General features: G+C 44.0%; 1 protein-coding gene and 1 long non-coding RNA gene across 5 annotated transcripts in view; one reads left to right on the forward strand and one right to left on the reverse strand.

Moving 5' to 3' along the window:
- SH3RF2 (SH3 domain containing ring finger 2) overlaps positions 1-24,435 on the forward strand; it is a 126,062-nt gene extending 101,627 nt beyond the window's left edge. For 2 of the 4 annotated variants that reach the window (XM_016953989.3, XM_016953990.3), the window contains exons 6-10: positions 9,436-9,527; positions 10,741-10,911; positions 17,677-17,927; positions 21,533-21,891; positions 24,092-24,435. In XM_016953989.3, the coding sequence (XP_016809478.2) occupies positions 9,436-9,527; positions 10,741-10,911; positions 17,677-17,927; positions 21,533-21,891; positions 24,092-24,367 (1,149 nt within the window). In that variant the 3' untranslated portion in view covers positions 24,368-24,435. The remainder of the gene's footprint in view (positions 1-9,435; positions 9,528-10,740; positions 10,912-17,676; positions 17,928-21,532; positions 21,892-24,091) is intronic. The other 2 variants (XM_009449883.4, XM_016953993.3) reach the window with 1 other exon arrangement.
- Positions 4,096-4,612, reverse strand: LOC107974895 (uncharacterized). Its single transcript, XR_001717971.3, has 2 exons — positions 4,523-4,612; positions 4,096-4,442 (listed from the first exon to the last, which is right to left on the reverse strand). It is a non-coding gene; the product is annotated as an uncharacterized LOC107974895 (long non-coding RNA).
- Positions 24,436-24,700: the final 265 nt, after the last annotated feature.

Genomic DNA, 24,700 nt, shown 5'->3' on the forward strand with positions numbered 1-24,700 from the left:
GTAAGAGGTTAAGTCTTTGAAAGGAAGAAACATAACTGTCATTATTTGCAGATGATACTATTGTCTATACAGAGAACTCAAAAGAATCTAGAAAAAATGTAATGGGAATAAACATGAGCTTATCAAGGTTGCTGAATACAAATCAATATAAGAAAGTCAATTGCATCTCTGTACACTAAATAGAAAAATGATTTTTAAAAAGGTACCATTTACAGGAGCAACTAAATTGTTTAAATCTCTAGGAATAAATATAACAAGACATGCAAGACCTTTATTGAGAAAATTTATAAAACATCATTGAAAGACATTAAAGAGGCTCTAACATAAGTGGAGAATTATGCAGTGTTCTTGGATGGGACGACTTAATATTTAAAGATGTTGCTTCTCCCCCAAATTTAACCATGAATTCAAATCCCAGTGGGTCTGTTTGCTGTTTGTTTTTATGAAACTCAAAAGGTGATTCTAAGATTCAAATGGAAGAACAAAAACGCCAAGAGCCAAGACACTTCTGACGAAGAAGATGGAATTTGGTTGGGGTAAAGAATTGGACTTACCCAATCAGATTTCCATTTTTATTTCAAAGCTAATTAAGATGGCATGGATCTAGCATAGAGATTCTATTAAAGCAATGGAACATGCTGGAGAACCTAGAAACAGACACAGCATAGAGGCTTGATTTATGACAGAGCAGACTTTGCAGATCAGAAGGGAAGGATGAACTATGGTGCTGGGCTAATTGGGTATCCATGTGGAAAAAGATGAAATTGGATTCCTCCCTTGTCAAAAATCAATTCCAGGTGGATTAAAGACTTAAATGTGAAAGGCAAAACTATAAAACTTTTAGAAGACAGTATAGAAGTATATCCTTATGACCTTGGGAGGAAAAAAAACTTATTGAAGACTGTTTAAAAACGTGAACCATAGGAAATATATTGTGAATTTGACTATATGAAAAATCATAACTTCAGTTCATCAAAAGACACCACAGAGTAAAAATACCAGCTACAAAGAATTCATATCCAATATATTAGAACTCCATAATTTAATACAAAAATAATAAATAATCCCATGGAGGAGCAGGACGAAGGACATGAACAGGCATTTCATATAACAAGAATGGCCCATAAATATTTGAAAAAAAAAAAACCTAAAGCTCACTGGTACTCAGAAAAATTAATTTAAAACCACAATGAGATAGCATTTCACACCCACCCAATCAGCAGGTATTAAAAAGCCAGGCCTTACCACATGCTGGTGAGACTGTGGGGTAACAGTAATTGTCATTCACTGCTGGTGGAAGTGTAAATTGTTACAGCCACATTGGGAAACAGTGTGTTATTGCCCAATAAAACTGAACAGGCTCATACCCTTTGGCCCATCACTTCCACTCCTAGATGCATATCCTGGAGAAATTCTTGCCCATGTGCACAGGGGACATGTACAAAAATGTTCGTAGTAACATCACTCATAACAGCCCCAAACTGAAAATTGCTCAAATGACACATAACTGACAGAATGGTTAAATGGTGGTATAGTCACAGAACGAAATATAAGAATCAGCAGTGAAAATTAGCCACAAATATATGCGAAAACTTCCTGTTAAGCAAAAGATGCAAGTCACAGAATGCACACATTGTGAGTCCATTCATACAATGTTCACAGATAGACAAAACTAAACAACATACTGTTTAGGGATATATACTGTTTAGGGATATATGCCAACATAGAAAAGACTTGGAATGATTAACACAAACTTCAGCATTGTAGTTACCTCTGGGATAACTTGGGAGAGAGACTTGATTATGGGGGAATATGCAGAGGGCTTCTAAGCACAATATTCAACTTCCATTTTTATTGTATTTCTTAAGTTGGGTGGTATGTATGCAGGTGTCTGTTTTATGGGTGGTATGTATGCAGGTATCTGTTATATTATTATTCTTTAAATGACACACAAAATATATATACTTATCCGTATGCAAAATATATTTATAATTTTACATTTTAATAACAAAGGGAAGTTACAGTCAGACCAGAAGTGGGAAGTGGGAAGTAACAGGTAGGGGGGTGGCCAGGAGAGGTGCAAGGTCAGGGGTGTGGCCTGCTCAAAGAGCTAAGAAAAGACCCCACTGAAGTTGAGGGGGAAGGGAATGGAGAAAGGTGAGGCTGGAGAGCAAAACTGGAGCAGATCACAGAGGATCTTCCAAATTTTGATGACTACTTGGGAACTGTAAATTCAGTAGTCTTCACAGCGTTATGCAATATAACCCCTGCAGACCTAGCCGTGTACTTCGGAAAAGAAAGTATTTTTGAGATGAACCTAAAGGGACCTGCTGACAGCTCATAAATGAGTTCTCTATCTCAGACAGTGTTTTTACTCTCAGGACAAATAAATAGCTCTGGGTGGCTCTCCTTGCTCATCAAGAACAGGGAGGGTTGCAGGCAGGGCTGGCTCTGAAATAGGCATAGATAGAGAAGGGCTGATAGCCTCCTGGCAGCCGAAGCTCTGACTCCCTCTGCTCTGCCCTGCCAGGGAAAGGAAAAGAAAAACAAGCACAAACAGCTTAATATTCCACCTGCCTGCAGACCTATTCCATATTACTAGGGATACCTGACAGGAACGGTGGTCATCCTATCCACGAGCATAAACACATATGCCTCCTCTATACGACCCCTTTAGCCACACTGAGATCTGGACATGTTAACCTTGGGCTCTACAGAAAGGACTCTGAGCCTAGGGTCCTTGCTTCTGGCATCAAGCTGTCCACCCATTTGGCCACTTCCTGAAAATTGTGAAATCTTTTTATCTCAGTTTCTCCATCTATAAAAATGGGGATAATGACCATGGGGCCCATGTATAAATTAGCACTGGAGTCATAGCATGTGAGGGTGAAGCAGCCCTTGGATGTCCAGGCAAGCCTCTCGTGCTAGCTCCCAGAGCGTCCTGATCTTCCCCGACCCCAACACGCTCAGGCTTACACAGCATAGTTATAGGTGTCACTGAGTATGAGTATGTTACACAGTATGTTACAGGAGCTTCCTGGCATACACTGTGAGCTCCACATGAGAATGGAGCCCTGCGTGTCCTGCTTATTGCAGTAACCCCAGTGCCTAGCACGGTGCCTAGGACCCAATAAGGTCCACACACAGCAATTACCAAATGTGGCCCTTAACTTGTTTTGAGTCTATAGAGGGGAATGAGCTTTTAACTTTATAAAGTCAGATGGTCAACTCCAGATTGTCCCTAGTGGTGGCTACAGAAACTACCAATACCTAATTTTCTATCTCTAAAATGCAGCCCTAGGCCAGGCGCAGTGGCTCACGCTTGTAATCCCAGCACTTTGGGAGGCCGAGGACGTATCGCCTGGGCCCAGGAGTTGGAGACCAGCCTGGGCAATGTGGTGGAACCCCATTTCTACAAAAAATGCAAAAAACTGTCTGAGCATGGTGATGCACATCTGTAGTCCCAGCCACTCAGGAGGCTGAGGTGGGAGGATCGACTGAACCCAGGAGGTTGAGGCTGCAGTGAGCCATGATTGCACCACGGCACTCTAGCCTGGGTGACAAAGCAAGACCCTGTCTCTAAAAAATAAATAAAATAAAATGTAGCCCTTCTCTCAACTCTGAGTGAACACTGTAGGTTCAAGGCCCTTGTTAGTTTTGGGGAATACCAAGTGTAGTGCCATACCAGCTCTAGAGTAGTTCACACTTTGCTGGGGAAGACAGTCACCCCATACCTGCCAAGTTACCGCAAGGCAAGAGCCCTGGAGGAAATAGCTGAGAGCCACGGCATGGGATGGAGAAAAACAAACTTACATTTGGAAAGGTGGAGAGGTTTTCTGCTAGAAGAGAGAAGCAAGGTTGCTACAGACACTCTTCCCCATGCCCACCACATTCTTGGGTCCTGCTCTCAGTCCAAGACCTTGCCAGGCTGTATCATAAAGGCACCCCACCCACTCTGTCCCCACCCTATGCAGTAACTAATCTCTTTGCAGATCAAAATAAGTAATATCTATTGAGCACTTACATTGTGTCAAACCCTGTGCTAAATAGTTTATATGGATTACTTTAACCCTCATAAAAACTCTAGGAGAGAAATACCATTATTGCCCCATTTTATAGGTTTTGAAGAAATGGAGGATCCACAGAATTCAATCACTTGTCCAAGATCACAGGTTCTGGTAGATGGTAGAGCCACTGGCCTGAGTCCTAAGTTAGACCTCCTCTCTGGACTCCTAAGAGGTAGCTGCATTTTCTATACCTGAGTGGCTGATGGTGAAGGCAGCAGGGCCAGCAGGGCAGAGCATTGCCAGCAACTCTGTGCCAGGAGGCTTCATACCCTCTTCCTCCCTCACTTAGCACCTGAAAACCTGGAAATTCCCAGAAGCCATATAACTGTGGATTCTGCTGTGGTTGATAAAGACTTCTTTTAAGTGAGTCATTTCCTTCAAAAGGGAGGGAAAAAAATGTGTTTAGATTTCAGCAAGAATGCCCTTCCCCACCACACCCGCACACCCTTACTTACCCCGATCTTGCTCAGGACTCAGAACCCTGTGCCAGGGAGCATCCGTTGGTGGAGAACCTCCCATCCAGCCTCACAAACTCTTTGTGGCACAGGCACCTGAGGTCACAATTGACCCCAGGGAAATGAACCAGGGCCAGGCCCATTCGTTCAGAAAGGCTGGGCCTCCTTCTTCAATCCCAGTGACAGGAGCAGACTTGCCTCCTCAGAAGCTGGCCATCTGTCTGGTTATCTTCACTTACTGGGTGGGGCCTTCCTTTCTGTCTTGTTCTGCCTGTCTTCTTTCCCACCCAGTTTCTCTCTTCTCTGCCTATGTCTATCTTGTTCTCTTTTCCTGTCTCTCCAGTCATTCATTCGTTCATTTTTCCTTTGCCTTATTGATTGAGCCTCTGATCCATAGGTTCCCATTCTTGGTTTCTCTCCTATTCAGGTGGCCCCCTACCATGAGGGTTACTTGCTAGCTGCCCTCTATGAAGCTGAGCAATTCTCATCCCCTTCCCTAATTCCAGACCTCGAGCTGAGTCAAGCTAAGGCCTCTTGGATGTTTCCTGTGGCCTTAACTAGATAATGTATTCATGTTTTTTAACAGCTTTACTGAGGTTTAATTATATACAATAACACTTAAGCATTTTGAGTATACAGTTCAAAAACTTTTGGTAAACATATACAGCATGTAATGACTACCAACATGAAGATACCAGACGTTTGCATCATCTCAAAAAGCTCTCTTGTGCCCCTTTGCTATCAATCCTGTCTCCCCACCCTGGCTCTTGGCAACACTTAATCTGTTTTCTGTCACTATAGTTATGGCTTATTTTTAAAACATTTTATATAATTGGCATTATATAGTGTATAGTCTTCAGTGTCCTGCATCTTTCATTTAGGGTGATGTTAAGATTCATCCTGCTGTTGCATGTATCACTGAGGAGTACACCGCTGTGGTTATACCACAATTCGCCTCTTGATTCACCAGGTGATGGGCATTTGGGGGTGTTTCTAGTTTTTCCTTAAAATGAATGAAGTTGCTCTGAACATTCGTGTACAGGTCCTTCTATGGACATATGTTTTCATTGCTCTTAAGTAAATATTTGTGAGTACAATTGCTGAGTAGTATGAAAAGTGTATGATTAACTTTATAAAAAATGGCCAATCTGTTTTCCAGCATGGCCTGTACCATTTTGCATTCCCATTGGAAGGGTATGAGAGTTGCAGGTGCTCCACATCCTCACCAACACTTGGTATGATTGGTCCGTTTTTGTTTTTTTTGTTTGTTTGTTTGTTTGTTTTTTTAAGATAGAGTCTTGCTCTGTCGCCCAGGCTAGAGTGCAAGGGCATGATCTCGGCTCACTGTAATCTCTGCCTCCTGGGTTCAAGCGATTCTCCTGCCTCAGCCTCCTGAGTAGCTGGAATTACAGGCGCATGCCACCACCCCCAGCTAATTTTTGTATGTTTGGTAGAGACAGGGTTTCACCATGTTGGTCAGGCTAGTCTCAAACTCCTGACCTCATGATCCGCCCGCCTCGGCCTCCCAAAGTGCTGGTTGGTCTTTTTTGATTTTAGCCATTCTCATCGGTGTGTAGTGGTATCTCACAGTGCTTTTAATTTGCATTTCCCTGGTAATTATTGATGTTGAGCATATTTTTATGTATTTATTGGCCACTCAATATATCATCTTCTGTGGTATCTGTTGCCCATTTTTATTGGGTTCTTTGTCTTCTTATGAATGTATTGTGAGAGTTTCTCCAAACTGTTTTTATCTCCCTCTCTTCTCCTTCCTTCCTCCCTCCCTCTGTCCCTCTGCAGCTATCGTTCTCCCACAGTATCTCTGTCCCAGTTTTACCCTATGCCATTCTCAGGGTCTTCCACTATCTCCCCCTTACCCCTCTTCTTCATTGTCTCCTTCTCATGTCGTCCTTTCTCTTCTCCTCCAGGACACTTTAAAACCTGAGAAGCTAACATCCTTTCCCATTCCCTATTAGAAATAATGTCATCACTAGCCCACAGGTTACTGTCCTGGCCAGGCTCACTGTTCCAAGTGGGGGAAACATGCCCTCCCCAGATAAAGGCCCAGAGAAGTAAAAAGACAGACCCTAGTGTAATGAAAAGATGGCTTTGCATTCTGGCCTTTTCTGCCTCCCTAAAGGATTAATGGTGTTTGTGGATAGCAGTTCTTTTACTCAAACATAATATTGGAAATCCAAGAGTGTTAAGTGAAGTCCATCCCGTTTAATCAGTGTTCCAACAGTTTCCACATACATAAGCCCTGTAGGGGTTTAACCTTCCCCAATCATAGGCAAGGAGCAGCCTAGCCCAAAGCCAGCTCCTTGTCATGTCTGTTTGAAGGAACCAGTGTGACAATATCTGATTACAAACTCAGAACACTTTATGCAGTGCTAAGAGTTCCTCAGGAGGGTGATTGTGGAATGGTTTCATTCTTCTTAATGCTTTATTATGGAGATATCATTCACCTACCATACAATTCACCCATTTAAGGTGTACAACTCAGTGGTTTTTAGTATATTCACAGATGTATAGCCATTACCATTACAATTTTAGGATATTCTATCACTTCAAAAAGAAACCTTGTGCCGTTTAGCTATCACCTCATATTCCCCATCATCCCAACCCTTGGAAATTATCATCTATTTTCTATATCTGTAGATTGACTTATTCTGGACATTTCATATAAATGGAATCAACTAATATGTGGTCTTTTGTGTCTGGCTTCTTTCACTTAGCATAATGTTTTCAAGGTTCATCCATGTTCTCTTATGTATCAATACTTCATTCTTCTTTATGGCTGAATAATATTTCATTGTATGGTTGTACCATATTTTGTTTATCCACTCATTAATAAGTAGACATTTGAGTTGTTTCCCTCTTTGGGTTATTATAAATAATGCTGCTGAAACATTTGCCTATAATTTTTTGTGTGGACATATGTTTTCATTTCTTTTGAGCATACACTAGAAACAGATTTACTGGGTCATATGGTAATCCTATGTTTAATCATATTAGGAATTGCCAGACTGTTCTGCATAGAGGCTGTACCATTTTACATTCCAACCAGCAATGTATGAGGGTTTCCATTTTTATACCTCCTCCCCAACACTTATTATTTGACTAAAGTGGTTTTTTGATCCTACAACTTGATCTTTGGACTGTCACAATTACATACATGACCACACATACATTTACGCAATCATTGACATAGACACATGTACAAAATTACATGGTGGGCATACTCGTACACACCTCTAGAGTTCACGTACATACACACAGAATCTCATAATCACAATCCTTTATACAATTGTGTCTGCAATCCCATATCAGCACATATAGCATACACACATGAATCCATAGACCACATGTGTGAACAAAACAAGATTTGCAATGGACCAATGCCATCACACATGTACATTAAATTGCCATGGGCCTTGAGCAAACATACATGTTTGCTCAAAACAAAGGGACATATGTATTTAATAATGCACTCACACCTACATAAACACAAATACACAAACAATAGTTGTACCCACAAAAGCATAGTCCTAAAAAGGCACACACAGAGTTACCATCATTTATCAGTAGATGACTGAAAACAGACTGAATGTATTTACTCTGGATGGCATGGAGAAGGTTTCATTATCCTTGGTGTACTAGGTAGGAAGACCTTTTCATTCATTCCTTCACTCATTCCTTTGTTCTTTAAGCTACAAGTACGTATTGAGCATGCAGAAATACAATGATGAACCAGACTTACATAGTCCCTGCCCTCATGGAATTTACAGTCTAGCAAGGAAACACTCATAATCTGTGATATGTGCTCAGAAGGAAATAAGCAAGGCAATATGTTTGCCAAAGCCCTAGGATAGTAGGCAGTTTACAGGAACTTTTTTTTTTTTTTTGAGATAGGGTCTCACTCTTTCACCCAGGTTGGAGTGCAGTGGCACAACCATGGCTCACTGTAACCTTGACCTCCCAGGCTCAAGCGAACTTCCCATCTCAGCCTCCTGAGTAGCTGGAATGACAGGCACCTGCCATCACACCCAGCTAATTTTTTTAAAAGAGATGGGATCTTACTATGTTTCCCAGGCTGGTCTAGAATTCCTGGTTCAAGCGATTCTCCCAGCTCAGCTTCCCAAAGTGCTAGGTTTATAGGCATGAGGCACTGAGCCCGGCCTTCCAGGAGCTTTTATCATTTTATCCTTATTGTTTCCTCTTTTATCCTAGAAAAGTGAAAGGGATTCAAATTCAACTACTATAAGTCATTGGATAGGCGTGTGTGTGTGTGTGTGTGTGTGTGTGTGTGTGTGTGTGTGTTTCTAGCAATAGTCAATAATAAGAATATGGGCTCAGAACTTGGACTACCTGATTTTAGATTTTCTTTGTTTCATACTAATTGTGTGACCTTTCTTTCCCTCTTTGTCTCAGTTTCTCATCCAAATATGGGGATTATAACAATTCCTTTAATAAGGATTAACTTAGCTGATACTTATAGAGTACTTAAAACTGCCTAGTAATTGCTCAGTTCTGAATCAATATTAGCCACCATTTCATTTTCCAAGAGCAGGTTTTCATAGAGGGAGATGGGTGGGGTGGGGAGAGGGACAGGAGGAGGAGCCTGTGTAGTGCCCTGTGGACTGTAAATTGGATGGCTCTTCATCTTCCACCCTATCTGAGCAGTCTTTTGGAATGCAGTCCTGGCAAGCCACCCCACCAGGCCATAAACCAGCTCCTCCCCACCTCCCTGTGCCCACAGCCACAAACCACAGAGAGGACGCACAATGGGTGGCACCAGGCATGGCTGTTGGTTTTCAGCTGTGTCAGGTCTTTCTACGTAGCTGCTCTGTTTGCTGTGGGCCTGGGTTGTGGCATTCATTGGTTCTGCTTGGCTGTCTTTTCTGTCTGTGCAGGTCAGCACTTATCACCCCGCACCTGTCTCTCCAGGACATTCCACAGCCGTGGTCAGTCTGCCTGGCTCCCAGCAACACCTCTCAGCGAACATGTGAGTAAAAGGCTCGTCCCTTCACCCAAGTCCTGGCACAAAGGGGTCATCTTTACCATGTACAGTGGTGATCTAGCATCACCATTCCCAAAACATCCCAACCAGAGACAATAGGTCACCTTCCTTTACCACTTCCAAGTGAAATAATGGTGAAAAACAGAAATTAGGGCCAGGCGCAGTGGCTCACACCTGTAATCCCAGCACTTCAGTAAGCTGAGGCAGGAGGATTGCTTGAACCCAGGAGTTCCAAACCTGCCTGAGCAACATAGTGAGACCTCATCTCTACAAAAAAAATTTAAAAATTAGCCAGGAATGGTTGTGCACATATATTTTCCTAGCTACTTAGGAGGCTGAGGCAGGAGGATGGGTTGAGCCCAGGAGTTTGAGGCATCAGTGAGCTATGATCATCCCACTGCTCTCCAGCCTGGGCCACAGAGTGAGACCCTGTCTCAAAAAAAAAAAAAAGACAACACAAATTAGCAAACCACATCACTCTTAGCTCATTATTTTACAAAAGTAGAAAGAGACTGGAAGATTATATACCACAACATCACTGGGAGATTGGGTATTGAGCAATTTCTATTGTCTTGCTTTAGATTCAAAATGTTGGGTCATAAATACATGTTGTTTAGTAAACAGCAAAAAATAAATATAGCATTTTAGAAAGAAAAAACAAAACAAAAAAAAACCTTGTAGAGAACACTCCCCCATTCCCTTTGATAAAACGCTCCAATGTCTCACAGTCCTTGGAGTCTGGAGGGACTTCCTGATGTCTGAGATGCCTGGAGGCCATATACTGGTGATCCCTGAATCTGGCAAACCAATGGATTGTTTCCTGAATGCCTTTGATCAGGTAGCTATTCCCACCTCCACAGCCTCATCAGTCCTGATTGTCTTTACCCCCTGACTCATACTTGGATATTACCTGCCTGATTCCTGTGTGGACTTCAGTCACAGCTAATTTTTTGTATTTTTAGTAGAGATGGTATTTCACCATGTTGGCCAGGCTGGTCTCGAATTCCTGATCTCAGGTGATCCACCTGCCTTGGCCTCCCGAACTGCTGGGATTAGAGGTGAGAACCACTGCACCCGCTCGACCAAGAAGGTTCTTATTGCTAACCACTGGGCAGTCTCTTTCCACCATTCCCCCACTCCATGCCCCCCATCAGGCACGTCTTCCTTCCTCCCTCACCAGTTCTCTGTGTCTTCCCAGGTTTGTAGCCCTGCACTCCTACTCAGCCCATGGACCCGATGAGCTGGACCTGCAAAAGGGAGAAGGCGTCAGGGTCCTGGGGAAGTGCCAGGACGGCTGGCTCAGGGGCGTCTCCTTGGTCACCGGGCGAGTCGGCATCTTCCCAAACAATTACGTCATCCCCATTTTCAGGTGTGTCGCCTCCAATCCCAGACTTTGGGAGGTTGGGCCACCCTAGGCCAGGGGCCATCTGTGGGTTGAACTGGTGGAAGACCCAATGCTCTTTCAGAAAACAGGCCAAGAAAGCGCCTTTTGCTCTATAACCCGCCTATCTCTTTTAAAACAAAATAGCAAAACTAGTTATCTTTTTTGTAGCCCTTCACAGCTTACAAGCACTTTTGTATTTCTTAGCTCACAGGCTGTGCCCAAGAATCCTCTAAGGTAGATATTATGTTACAGATGAAAATGGTGTGCAGAGTTAAGCAACTTGCTCAAGAACTGGATGTCAGGTTTTCTTCTGCACAAATCCCAGGAACCCCACTTCACATCCTCTATCCCAATGCTCCATCTAGTGGCGTGATGGGAAAATGTGGTCAGATGACTTCCCCAGAGCACCTCGGGAAACTTCTCAGGCTGCTAGAGTGACCCCTAATCAGAGTTTCCATGAACTGAGACCCCTACCTCTTCTTCCACACCCAAGATGAAATGCTAGTAACCCTGCAGGGCCTCCTCCCTCACAGCTTTTCCCGATCTCTTACATTGTGTGGCATACTGTTCATGTCATTGACCCCCTCTTTGTCTTACCACCTCATACCACTGCCACAAATGCACCTAGACTCCAAAACTATCCATGACTCCTCCTGCCTCCACCCCCGATCAGCCCAAGCAAACCCTGTCTCAAGGCAGTGAGGCTACCACCACACATCCAGCACTGTCTTTATGACATACCAGAGGGTCACAATCACAGGGAAAGAGCCCCATTGTATTCTGTGCGGGTCAGACCTAGTCATATGCCCACTTTTGGGGACCTTCATTTAGGTGAGCTGCCATGTCCGGAGGAGGGCAGCAAGAATGGTGAGGAGACAGCAAACTATATCATAGGAGAAACCGATAAAGAAACTGGGGTTATTTAACCTGTAGAAGACAAGGGACAGAGGGATCACAATACACTGTGTCAACAGGGCAGTAAATTTGTTCTGAGAGGGGGCGGTGGAGTGGACCAGTGTATGCAACTGGTCTTGGTTCAGTAAACCAAGACGTTCAAGAACATCTTGGTTCAATAAAAGGCAGCTTTTTCTAGCCCATAGATTTTTCCAACCAGGCTAGCTGGTGAGGTGGTGGACTCTCTTTTTAGAAAGAGTGCAGGCAAAGTCGGCCTGAGTCCTCATAGATCTAAAGTTGTATAAAAACATTTCTTCACATGGCAGAAAGTCAGGATAAAAGATCATAGCTTTTCCTTTCAAAGAAAAGTTCTTGAAATTTGTTACAAAGTTGTAAAATATCCAAGGGCAAACTGAGGTCTATAATTGATGCTTTAATTCATTTAATTGGCAAATATCGAGTGCTAACTACATGGCAGGAACTTTTCCAGGCACTGGAGAAATACCAGTAAACAAAATATACAAAATTCCTGCTTACAGAAGCTTACATTCTAGTGGGAGAGACAAATTTTTTAAAACCAAGATATTTAAGTAATCTTTATGATGTGTTAATTATACTGGCTAACAAAAAAATCAGAAAAGGAGGATAGAATTTTTGGGGGTGGTTACAATTTTAGGTAGGTTGGTGAGGGATGGCTTTGCTGAGAAGTAAGAAGGAAAGCAGGAGCCAAGCCATGTGGATCTCTGAGGCAAATGTCCAGACTAAAGACACAGCAAGTACAAACAAAGGACCTGTAGTAGTCCGGGTGCAGTGGCTCATGCCTGTAATCCTAACACTTTGGGAGGCTGAGGTGGGTGGATCACCTGAGGTCAGGAGTTTGAAACCAGCCTGGCCAACATGGTGAAACCTCATCTCTACTAAAAATACAAAAAGTAGCCGGACGTGGTGGTGGACACCTGTGATCCCAGCTACTGGGGAGGCTGGGGCAGGAGAATCTCTTCAACTGGGAGGGCAGAGGTTACATGAAGCCAACAGGATTGGATTAGAGCAAGCAAGTGGGATATCAGAAAGGAAGCCAGAATGGTAATGGGGTAGCCAGGTCATAAAGAATTTCCTAGGTCATAATGAAGGGTTTGGCTTTAAGCCTGTTGCTGGGTTTTGAGCAGAAGAGTAACATAATCTTAGTTGTGTTTAACTAGAATCCCTGTATTTGCTGGGTTGAGAATAAACTATACAAAGGAAAAGGGGGAAGCAGAAAAACTAGCTAAGAAGATATCATAATCCTGGGGAGAGGTGATGGTGAATTGAACCAAAGTGTTAGCTGTGGAGGTAGGGAGAAGTGGTTAGATTCTGAATACACCTTAGGCAACAGGGTTTTCTAACAGATAAAATGTCAGGTGTGAAAGAATAGAGGATCCAAGGTGAGACCAAGTATTTTTCCCTGAGTGACTGCAAGATGGAGTTGCCTTTAAATGAGGTAGTGACTGCTCCATAAAACGAGCATGTTTTGGGGTATGGAGGGAAGTAAAAGCTTAGTTCACAGCAGACTAAGCCTGAGATGTCTCTTAATAATCCAAGTAAAGATGTTGGTAAGCAGTTGAATACATGAGTTTAGCATTTAAGAGAGAGCTCTAGCCTTGAGATGCTATTTAAAGCCCTGAAACGAGATGAGATCATCATGGTGGGATGAGTTGTATCCAGAGAATGACAACGAGCCAGAAGCTGAAATCTTCAAGGAGTGAGAGGAGAGACTTGGAGAGTAAATGCTGACTGCAGGAAGGTGGAGTGGTGGGTAGTCAAGTCTGATAATATGAGTCAAAGCTGGGAAGTATTGAGGAGTGTGGGAAATGGCCTAGAACTGACAGTGAGGAGCAAGGAGGATGCCTACCCTAATTTATGAACGGTTTCTTCCATGGCTTTAAAATGAATTCCCCAGGGCCCATCCCCACGACTAGAGCATTTGCTTATACATCAGGCCTTAGTCCTAAATCCTGGTTATACCATCAAAGACTCAATAGAATAAGAGTGACCATATGCTTTATCATCCAAATTAGGACACTTTTGGGCAGGTATCAGCTGAGACTCTCCTGGGAAAATCAAGCCGTGTGGTCATCCTAAATAGAGTGTGTGTAGAATTTCATCCCAGTGTATTTCAAGGCTCCAGTTTTCATTTCTCTCCTTGGCCAAGGTCGGTCTATTGTGTTCTTGGGCAAGTCATGAGCATCTCTACTCACCCCTTCTGAGATGCCTACATGTCAGGCAACAGATGGAGTTTCAGCACAATAGATTGCCATTGAGTTCTCCCCTCACTCCCAGTTCAGGGAAATCTGAACATATGCAAATATTGAGGTGCTACTAACATTGAGGCATGGTTTTGTTTATGGGGAACCAACATTCTCAGGAAGAACAAGTGCCTATTAGAGGATATGCTCCTGAGGGTTCTTAGGTGGCAGAGGATCAATGCTTTCACCGTGTTTATACTTTTTCCTTGATGATCTCTCTAATGCAAAAAAAGGCTCCCATCCCCACTAATCTCCCACATGAATGATACACACCCAGTCCATCTATCTGTGTGCAGGTGACCCTTGTTCTTAACCACCATTTCCTTGGTGGGAAGTTTACTTCTTCCCATGTCTCAGGGATGAATAACACTGTCCTTGTCAGCTGAGTTCCTACTATTATTAGCAAGTTTTGTGTAAGAACTGAGTGGATTGGGCTACATGTGCTAGGCCCCTTTCTGTTCTTTGATTCTCTGTGTTTGGGTCCTTTTCCCCCTAGCCTTTGTCTTCTGTTTATAGTGATGGCTCTTCACTGCCATCCAGCCCCCTTGGTGTGTACTGCAGCCTTTTATAAAACAGCCAGGGCCCAAAGGTGTGAGCATTTGAACCTATGCTCTTATTAACATCATCACCTAATGAACTGAGCCACCCAGAATTTGGGGATAAACTAGAGATTATAATTGACTAGAATGCTAGGATTTCAATTTAAGAGCCAGCAAGTGAGCCTTTCAGCTACCAGGAGAGGAAAAGGCTGTTGTGCTATTCTGTGGTCCAGCCCTCTGTGCTAGATGATGACACCAACCTGTCCAGCTGTTATTGACCACAACTAAATCTCTGCCACCATGTTGCCTCTTCCCAGATCCTGGAGACTTTCATTGGCTCAGGTTATATAGAACATTTGTCAAGTTTTCATCTGTCCAGCATCTAAATCCCCCTTTAATAGCGGCAACATCCCTTTGGGTCTCCTCTATTGTGTGTAGTCTTGGTGGGAGGCAGAGGTTTCCTTTCTTTTCAGAGGCTGAATAAATGCAATCCTCCTCCTCCTCAACTCATCACCACAGCTAAGGGTCAGTCTCAGCCAATATGACATTCCCTCTTGGGATCTGGAAACTTGAACAAGGGAGGAAAAGATGTGGGCAAAGTTGAAGACCACTCAATGTGAGAACACCAGCCACAGCATATGATTGGACTCTTCCTGCTGCTGAGCTCCCTGTAGCCTCCTTGGATCTTGTTTCCAAGTCCTCTACTCTTCTTCCTGTCCTCCTAATAAATTCCCTTCTGCCCAATTAGCCAGGATCTTCCTCTTTCTTGCAACTTTCGCAGACATATGCCTACCTGGTGCCTTATGGGTGGAGAAAAGTGACAAATGGGCCACCACTCATTTGCCTTTAACTCTACACAAAGCTATACAAAAATTGTCAAGATCCAACTGTTCTCCTTACTGGGAGGCTGCTGCCAGTGGTGAACACAGTAGAGCTGCTGTTTGTGATGCCCTTTTTGAATATTGGGCCAGCTCTTAAGGGCTAACATCCCAGTTAGAGAAAAGGACGCAGGGACCTGCATGGTGGAGCAAATCAGAGGCAACATCCACTCTTCCCACCTAAGCCCAGAATGCCTTTCAGTCTCTCCATCTGGAAAACAAAGATCATAATGTCTGCAGGTCTGGGGGTGTCATGGGGGTTAATATATGATTGCAAAGTGTTTTGACATTGGAAGAAAATGCTAGATAAGTGCTGAGCTTTCTGCCAAAAGACATAGAGGCACTCAGTGTTGGATGGGAGACTTGGGATTTAGAAGTTCCTGGAATCCAGCTCAGTGCTGAGCTCAGAAAAATGAGGTCACACCTTGGTCTATAAAGAGTCATTCAAAAAGGGGACTGATGGAATAAGGCTGGTGTGGGCCTAATTAGCTGTATTCTGCCCTTGCTGCTGCTGCTGCTGCTGCTACTGCTGCGAAAAAATTTGGAATTTGTCTTTCCTGTTGCCAGTCCACTTTGCAGCATCCAACACCTTGAGGCCTCTGTTCAAAAGATAGGCAGATCAGTTGCACTCTGGCCTGGAAGCCAATGCTGGAGATTTCTTCCCACTGCCCAGGCCTCGTCCCCAGAATATAGTCTGACCTCTCTCTAATGAACAGCCGTACTCGTTTTCACTGACAACACCACCATGGGGACCAGAGACAGGTTGAAGTCCCCTTGCTACATGGGTAGAAGTCCCCTTGCTGCGACCATCGGTTCCTAGAGCACTTGGTTGAATATACTTCTCAGGCAGCATTGACCACAATTAAACAATGCCTTACTTATCTTCGTACAATACTGGCTTGTTGTTAAACTACATATTACTTTGTCAATCAAAAGAAGGAAAGACAAAGAGAGAGAGGAGAAATGAGGGTAAATGACCTAAAGGAAAACTTGGAGGCATTGGTAAGAAGGAAACCATTTGGCATCTCTGTGCCAGGGTCTTAGTTGAGTTGGTTATTCCCAGGAAATTAGCAGAGGTTACTTAATCAACAGGGTGACAAGGTGATTAATGGACTGCTCAATAGGAAATGTGATGTTGGGAACAGATTGGTAAAAGGGCAAGAAAGGCATGCAAAATGACAGTCACTCCCCATGGAGTTCAGGGAGCTGCAGTCTGGAAACAGTGGATAAGGGATTGTTGTTTCATAAAACTTTAATGAAATTCTTGAAAATCATAGCCCAAGGCTGAAGAATTAAAGTCTTATGGAGGCATGTGTAGGGCCTACCAGCTGCTTTAGTTCATTTGTTGCAGGCAGAATAAAGGACTTTTCCTGCCACCAAATGATGAATGCTCCAACTAGCCAGGAGGTGGTATAGCTCACTGGTAAGAACAGAGAGCCAGCCTAGACCTGGGTTCAAGTAGCTGCTTGGGCAACCAACTGTATAAGTCTTTGTGTTTTTTTATTTATAAAATAGTGGCACTAAGAGTACCTAGCTTAGAGGACTATTGTAAAGAACCCATGAGAAAATATGGGCAAAGCACTTGGCCAATACCTGGCATACAGTAAGCACTCTATATGTGTTAGCCAAAATGATGTGTCAGTGCTGAAAGCAGCATAGCAGACATTTAACAAATGTTTATTGATCCACAGTATATGCAGAACACAGATATATAAGTCATATGAAATCTCTGCCTTCAAAGACTTTGGAATTTGTGAAAAAGTCACTGACTCAACAAGAAATTGCCACTGTAAAACGAAATAAACACATATAGGATCTTATGCTCTGAGCTTAAGTGCTAAAGGGATGTGGGGTGAGGAATGATCAGAACTGGAGTGAAAAAGGATGAAATTCAAGTCTTCTAGCTCCACCAAGGCCTTGATATGAGCCCCCCTTCCTTCCCTCAGCACACCCTCACAGTTATCCGGGTGTAGGGAGGTGGGGCCAACTTTAGTTAAGCCTGTAGTTCACAAAATGGGTGTGTATGGGTGGGAAGAAGGTGAGAAGTAGCCACATTTGGTATGTGGTTGGGAGCTGATGGGTTTTTAAATAGGACTCTTGACTGAACATTTTCTTTCTCTATTTCTTTTCTTAAAAAAAAAAATTTTCCAAAACCAGAAAGACCTCTAGTTTTCCAGACTCCCGGAGCCCTGGTCTCTACACCACATGGACGTTATCCACCTCCTCTGTGTCCTCCCAAGGCAGCATTTCAGAAGGTGATCCACAGCAAAGCCGTCCCTTCAAATCCGTCTTTGTGCCCACTGCCATAGTCAACCCCGTGAGAAGCACAGCCGGCCCTGGGACTTTAGGACAAGGGTCTCTTCGGAAAGGGCGGAGCAGCATGAGAAAGAGTAAGTGGTGGCAGAGAGGTACGTGCCTAGAGCTAAGTGATGGGGGGATCTGACCCCAGGGTACACAGGATGTTTTTTGCAAAAACAGGATCTTGGCTTTAAACTAAGCCCCTGCAAAGGGTATTATACAATTCCCAAATGATGAGTTTTATTGAATGAAGTCATACCAACTCAAGGTGATGGCCCTAGGTTACTTCATACATGCTTGTTGAATGACTGGGGTGATGGCAGCCCTGAGTGCCAACATGTAATTAGAACATGGCCAACGTGGACACTGGCTCTTATTAAGACACAGTGATGAAAGCATTTGCTGGGTCAGTGCTTCTCAAACTGTACTCCAAGGAATCCCTCAGCAGGTGCCACAGGAGAAACAGAAGAATGGGGTGGATGGGCAGGGCGTGGGAGTAGGAAATGAGGATTAAGGAGGCAGTGATCAGAGCCCCTGATTCCCACCATGTTATTTAAGTAATGAATGCATAGAACTTTTTAAAAAAGGTTTACAGTATACGAACTGGACAAAAGCAAATCTCCCTCATATCCTTAACCCTGAGTCCCAAGTTCTTTTCCATAGATAGACAGATGGAAACACACACACCTGTTAACCATACTCACTGCATTGTTCTACACCTTGCTTTATTTTTACCATCATAACATCCACATTGCACACATGGCAGTACATACAGATTCTTGAGAACTATGCTTTTGTCTCTTCACATAGTGAACTTCTACATAAGATTTCCTTTTCAGGCATTGTAAAAAGTGTTTGAAACCCAATTCTTCTACAAAAATCAAGATTTTATTCTCTTATACCTCTGTAGAAGAAGACAACAAGCCAAGCCCAGAAAATATGATTTATTCTATGTTCCCTGAATTAAACTAAGCTCTGCGATCTCTCTTGTGATCTTAACAGATGAATTAACATGAAAACGCAATAGGATTGGTCAATACAGAAGAGTAACATGTGGGACAATATGCCCCTTTTTAAGGAAAGATCTCCCCTTAAAAAGAAAGCACATATCTTAGCTTCGCTGTCCAGTGCCTTCATCTGACAGCCTGTTTGACCACCAGTCCCATGACTCTGGGCACTTCATTCCACTCAACTATGCCTCCCTCCATCACCTTCCTGTACCTCCCTCCACCTCTCCCCACAACACACACACACAATAAGTAATCCCACCACAACAGCCTTGGGAAAATGACTAACTTCTTCTGCCTTCAGTTCACTCTTCTGTAAATGGGAAATAAAAATTCCTACCTCATCAGGGTTAACTTAATAAAACAACCCATATATGGCTGATAGCACAGTGCCTGGCACATAATAATCTGTCAGGAAACATTAGTTTTTTTATAGTATTTTTTATTACTATCATTGCTACTGCAATCAAGATCATCTTTGGTCCATCCAGAGCACGAACTCACTTAAGGTTGAAAGGTTCATACACGGCTGAATGTGTGTGGCTCACACCTGTAACCCTAGCACTTTGGGAGGCTGAGGTGGGAACATCACTTGAGCTCAGGAGTTCAAGACCAGCCTGAGCAATATAGTGAGACCTCATCTCTAAAAAAAAATTAAAAGAACAAACCAAGTATGGTGGCACTTGCCTGTGGTCTCAGCTACTTTTGGGGCTGAGGCGGGAGGATGGCTTGAGCCGGGAAGGTTGAGACTGCAGTGAGCTACAATCTCCTACTGTACTCCAGTCTGGGCTGTTAGTGTCTATATATACATATATTTGATTTAAAAAAGGAGAAATGTTCACACTCAGTCTAGACCACTTAGGTATGCAGAGTTGCATCCTGAAAGCAATTGCTCACACTTTCCTTAATATACTCCCTCTCCACCTTTGCAAAATCTTGATTGGCATGGAGCCTCGACTGCTTGCATTGTATACACATGTAATAAGAAAGCATTAAATCTCTTGGAAATTAGGAATTGACAAGATAAATAGATAAGGCATAAAGCCAATTTTTCACACATTTACAAGAGCCTAAGGACATGTCTGCCTGGTGCTGCTTTGACTTCCCAAGTCCGGGAGGCTTTCTCTTTCTCTCTTTTCCCAAGGTGAGGCTGGCAACCTATCAGTCTCTCCAGAGCAAAGAGAAATGGCAGGAGAATTGACTGCGTGAACCTCACAGGGCCGTTAGTGGAAAAATAAATGTCTAAATTGAAAGGGTCACACTTGTGTAAATGGTGACTGGCTTGCTTGCAGCAGTTGAGGACACCGACTGTGTTTAGCGAGTGTCCTGCTTTTCATGTACACATCTGGCTTAATAAGAAGTCACGATGCAGACGTGGCCTTGGCTCAGACCCTCTGTGCTGGACACAAATGACTTTGATTCAAACTCAAGTCTGTGGAGTGTCACAAAGGACTAACAACGCTGGCTGGGACAAAACCTACAGCTTCTCTAAATGTTGAGGGGCCCCTATGGAGAAATGACCCAGTGTGTTTCTCATGGGTGTCTCCTCCACTTCCCCACAGAATGCAATGAACTCCTGATTCCCCAGGTCACCTACAGGATATATGTCCAATGGATGGGGATCTCCTGCCTTCCAGAGAATTTGAGGGGAAGAAATGACCTTTTCCTGAGACAGGACCATCTCAATTTAAAAAAAAAAAAAAAAAAAAAAAGGAAAAGAAAAACAATGAGCTCAGGAAGGGACAAAACCAAGCTCTTGGACCTTGCATTTTTAGTATATGTGATCCTTTACCCAAAAATAATGACAGCTAACAAACATGCGGCATTTATCATATTCCAGGCACTATCCTGATACTTTGCACACCAAATAGAATGCAATCCTCACAGCAGCCCAATGATGTACTGTTATTATCTCCAGCTTACAAACGAGAGAACTGAGGTGCAGAGAGGTGACGTGACTTAACTCATCCCAGGCTTTCCAGGAGGAGGTCTGATTCCAGATCCTCTGTCATGAGACATTGCAAAGCCCATCCTCACAGCCCTAACTGTGGAATAACCTTTCCAAATTTGCCTTTGTCTGCTGTTGTGCTGGCCTAGCCCTTGCCACTCACCCTTTCTCCCTGCAGCCCCCGACAAAAAGCAACCCCCACCTGCCTCATGCCTAAAGCTTCTGTCAAGATTTTCACAGCAAGTCGCTGGGCAGAGTTTTCCTCTCTCCTCCTCTCTTTCTCCTTTTCCTCTCTCTCATTCTTCTCGGTTGCCTCTCCTTTGTGTTTCTCAATGTCTTCTATTTCCTATCTCTGATTCTGTCATGTGTTTCCTATTTGGTCTGACCGCCTCTGTGTCTGCTTCACGTGTGTGTGTGTGTGTGTGTGTGTGTGTGTGTGTGTGTGTGTGTGTGTCACAAGGCAAATGGAAGCAATATACCTTCTGACAGCCCCCCTACACACACACACACACACACACACACACACACACACACACTCACACACACCATTCAGCCAGAGAGATATTTGCTGCCAGCATCAGCAAACAGCACTAAAAAAAGAATAAGGTCACCTTTGAAAGACCCGGAGAGAATGTGAGTGCAGTCAGATTAGGAAAGCGCTTGTCTATTCTGGGATATCAGGAAGCACTGCTTACCCAGCCCCACCCAACCTACTGCCAGCCGCCCCTGCTGCTGATCTCTCTGTCCTATAATTCCCCAGATGGATCCCCGCAGAGACCCCTCCAGTCCGGGATCCCCACTCTCGTGGTAGGCTCCCTCAGACGCAGCCCCACCATGGTCGTTCGGCCTCAGCAGTTCCAATTCTACCAGCCACAGGGGATCCCCTCCTCCCCCTCAGCCATGGTGGTGGAGATGGGGTCCAAGCCTGCCCTCACGGGGGAGCCCGCCCTCACGTGCATCAGCAGGGGCAGCGAGGCCCGGATCCACTCCGCGGCCAGCTCCCTCATTATGGAAGACAAAGAAATCCCCATCAAGAGTGAGCCTCTGCCAAAACCGCCCGCGTCTGCCCCACCATCCATCCTGGTGAAACCAGAAAACTCAAGAAATGGCATCGAAAAGGTAGGATCAGAGTGACATTGGGGGCCCAACTCTTTCGATCCCGTACTATGCATAGTGTCTCAGCTCGGAGATTTTAGTGTTGGTGAACAAGGAACCAAAATTGCAGCCTCGAAAGAATCCTCACACATAACACTCCTCCTCCCCAACTCCCCACTGAGCCATGGCCAACATCCCCACATCACCCACACCCTCCCTACATGTGTTACTGATTCGCCTTTATGTTTCCTGAATATTTTACATATCTTTTGAGGCCCAAAAGTGGCTTGAAAAAAAAGCATGACTTTGGCATTAGATGAATCTTGCTTTGAATTCCAGCTCTGCTGCTTGCTAGCTGGGTGACTTTGGTCAAAATACTTCACCCTTCTGAGTCACTTAGTTTGCATAATCTGTAAAATGGAGGTAGAAAGAGTAATGGCCACACAGTAATGGAGTGGAGATTAAATGAGATATGTGAAGTGCTTACATACGGTTTGACACATAATTACGCATTGTATAAAAGGGGCAACTGAGGCACAGGATAATGTAAGTGACATCGAGGTCACACTGAATGATAATGACTCCAACTACCTTATTGTGACCTCTGTGGCAGACGTCAGATCTGTTAACTTCTAGTCCAGGATATTTCCCACTAGAAGATGTGAGAGTTTTTGTAAAAGGCTTATGTTCTCAATAATATCCTTGAAGCAGGAGGAATAGTGGGAAGAGAAGACAGTAAGAAAGTTAGGTGATGCTTATTGCTGTCTTAATTTATGAACATTACCATCATCACATCATCGCCATCACCACCTCCATCACCACCGCCATCAGCATCATTCCACCATCATCGTCCATTCCCCTCAGAACGGAAAGAGGATGTGATTCCCCCATTGGTTAATCAGTTATCGAATACTAACAAGCTGGCAGGCACTGTGCTGAGTACTTCATGTGTCCCATATATTTAATCCTGACAACAACCCTCTCAAATAGGCATTAGTTTCATCCTCATTTTAAAATTAGGAAATGGCAGCTCAGGGAGTTAAAGAACATTACCCAAGACCGCACAGTTGACACATATGTGTGGAGTAGAATCCAGATCTGATGCAAAACTCATGCTCTTACTGCTAAGCTATAAGCTCATAGGGAAAGGTATTGGAAAAAGCACTGACATATATAAAGGTTGGGAGTTCTTATTCTGAATTATAGAAATAATTCAGAGTTTTCTAGGCCCCAGTTGCCCATTACTCCAAGCTTTTAGATACAACTATAAGCATTTCATAAATGCCCAGACCTTGGCTAGATATTATGAGGATCAGAACGTATGAAGAAACTCAGATCTTAGTGGGGGATACTAGGGTTGCATTACATGGAAGAAAGACATCATTCCTGAGCAGTACCACAGAACACTTTATTAGGCCCTGAGATAGAGACTGGCTAAAGCAAATACTGTACCTATAGGTGCCTGGCAGATATATAACAGGCTAGGAGATGTAAAAGGAAAGAGAAAGAGGGGGAATTGGCATAAACTGGAGACCTTGCATCTCATATAAAGGGGGCACTGCTTCTCAGGTCCAGCCAGCTGTTGTCAGAATGAGCCATAGGCCCAGTGCGTCAGAGCTTTGATTTTTTTTTTAAGAGACATATGAAATTCTGATTTTTATATGCAATCTCCCAATTTTTATGTGTTGGCGAGTCGATCAAACCCTCAAACATTCTGCAGGCTAAATTCAGCCAGCAGGTATCCAGTTTGCAAACTGTGCTCTAAGGATTTATAAGGCCATTATGGAAATCTCTAAATGGAGTCATCAGGAGAGAGGCCTCAAAGAAAAGGAAAGCCTTGAGATTGGCCTTAATAGTATGTAGAGAGGAGAGAGGCAAGGTAAATTTCTTTAATCTTCCAGAAGGGATCATACCCTCTTGCCTCAGGCTGTTTTTATAGGCGGTGGCCTACCCTATTTCTCCCAGATAAGTCCTAATCCTTTTGTGGTTCTCAATTTAAAGCCTCTGGGAAGACTTCCCTGGCTTCTCCACTTCCAGCTGAAGTTAGATGCTCCTGTGCATTCTCAGCATCTTGTACTTCCCCCATCTTAGCACTTGACACTCATGGTAGCCACAGATATTTGCAGAATGAACACATAAATGAGACATTTCAAGTGGGGACAAGCATGGGAAAATAGACATCTCCCACCTCACCTGTGTCCATTTCCTCTCCTTTCTCTTGCAGCAAGTCAAAACCGTGAGATTTCAGAATTACAGCCCTCCTCCCACCAAACATTACACCTCCCATCCCACCTCTGGAAAGCCTGAACAGCCAGCCACCCTCAAGGCGTCCCAGCCTGAAGCAGCGTCCTTGGGCCCAGAGATGACCGTCCTATTTGCCCACCGAAGCGGCTGCCACTCCGGACAGCAGACAGACCTCCGGAGAAAGTCAGCTCTTGGCAAGGCCACAACCCTGGTGTCCACTGCCTCAGGCACGCAGACCGTGTTTCCCAGCAAATGAACCTACGGGTGGCTTTTCCTAGACCCCAAAGAGGTGAATTGCATTTAAATACAGTCTGCCTCCACTGAGGGCATCCTGCCATTCTTTGGGGACTTGAGCATGGGTCCTTGTTCTTCCTATTTCACCTCCAGGAAAGCAAAAGTGGGAGCAGAAATTCCTGCCCTGGGTGGGAGGATAGATGGCGTGGCCTTCCAAACATACAAACATAATGATTTGATGCCACAAAGCTCGCTTACTCAGACCAAGGAGTGAAAAACTGTCGTGCCCACTTTATGCCCCAGCATGGAGAATGTGGCCTCTTGTCATCCCCGTGTTACTGTGTAGAATTTCTAT

The sequence above is a fragment of the Pan troglodytes genome, chromosome 4, assembly GCF_028858775.2.
Source record: "Pan troglodytes isolate AG18354 chromosome 4, NHGRI_mPanTro3-v2.0_pri, whole genome shotgun sequence".
In the NCBI taxonomy this organism is placed as follows: Eukaryota; Metazoa; Chordata; class Mammalia; order Primates; family Hominidae; genus Pan; species Pan troglodytes.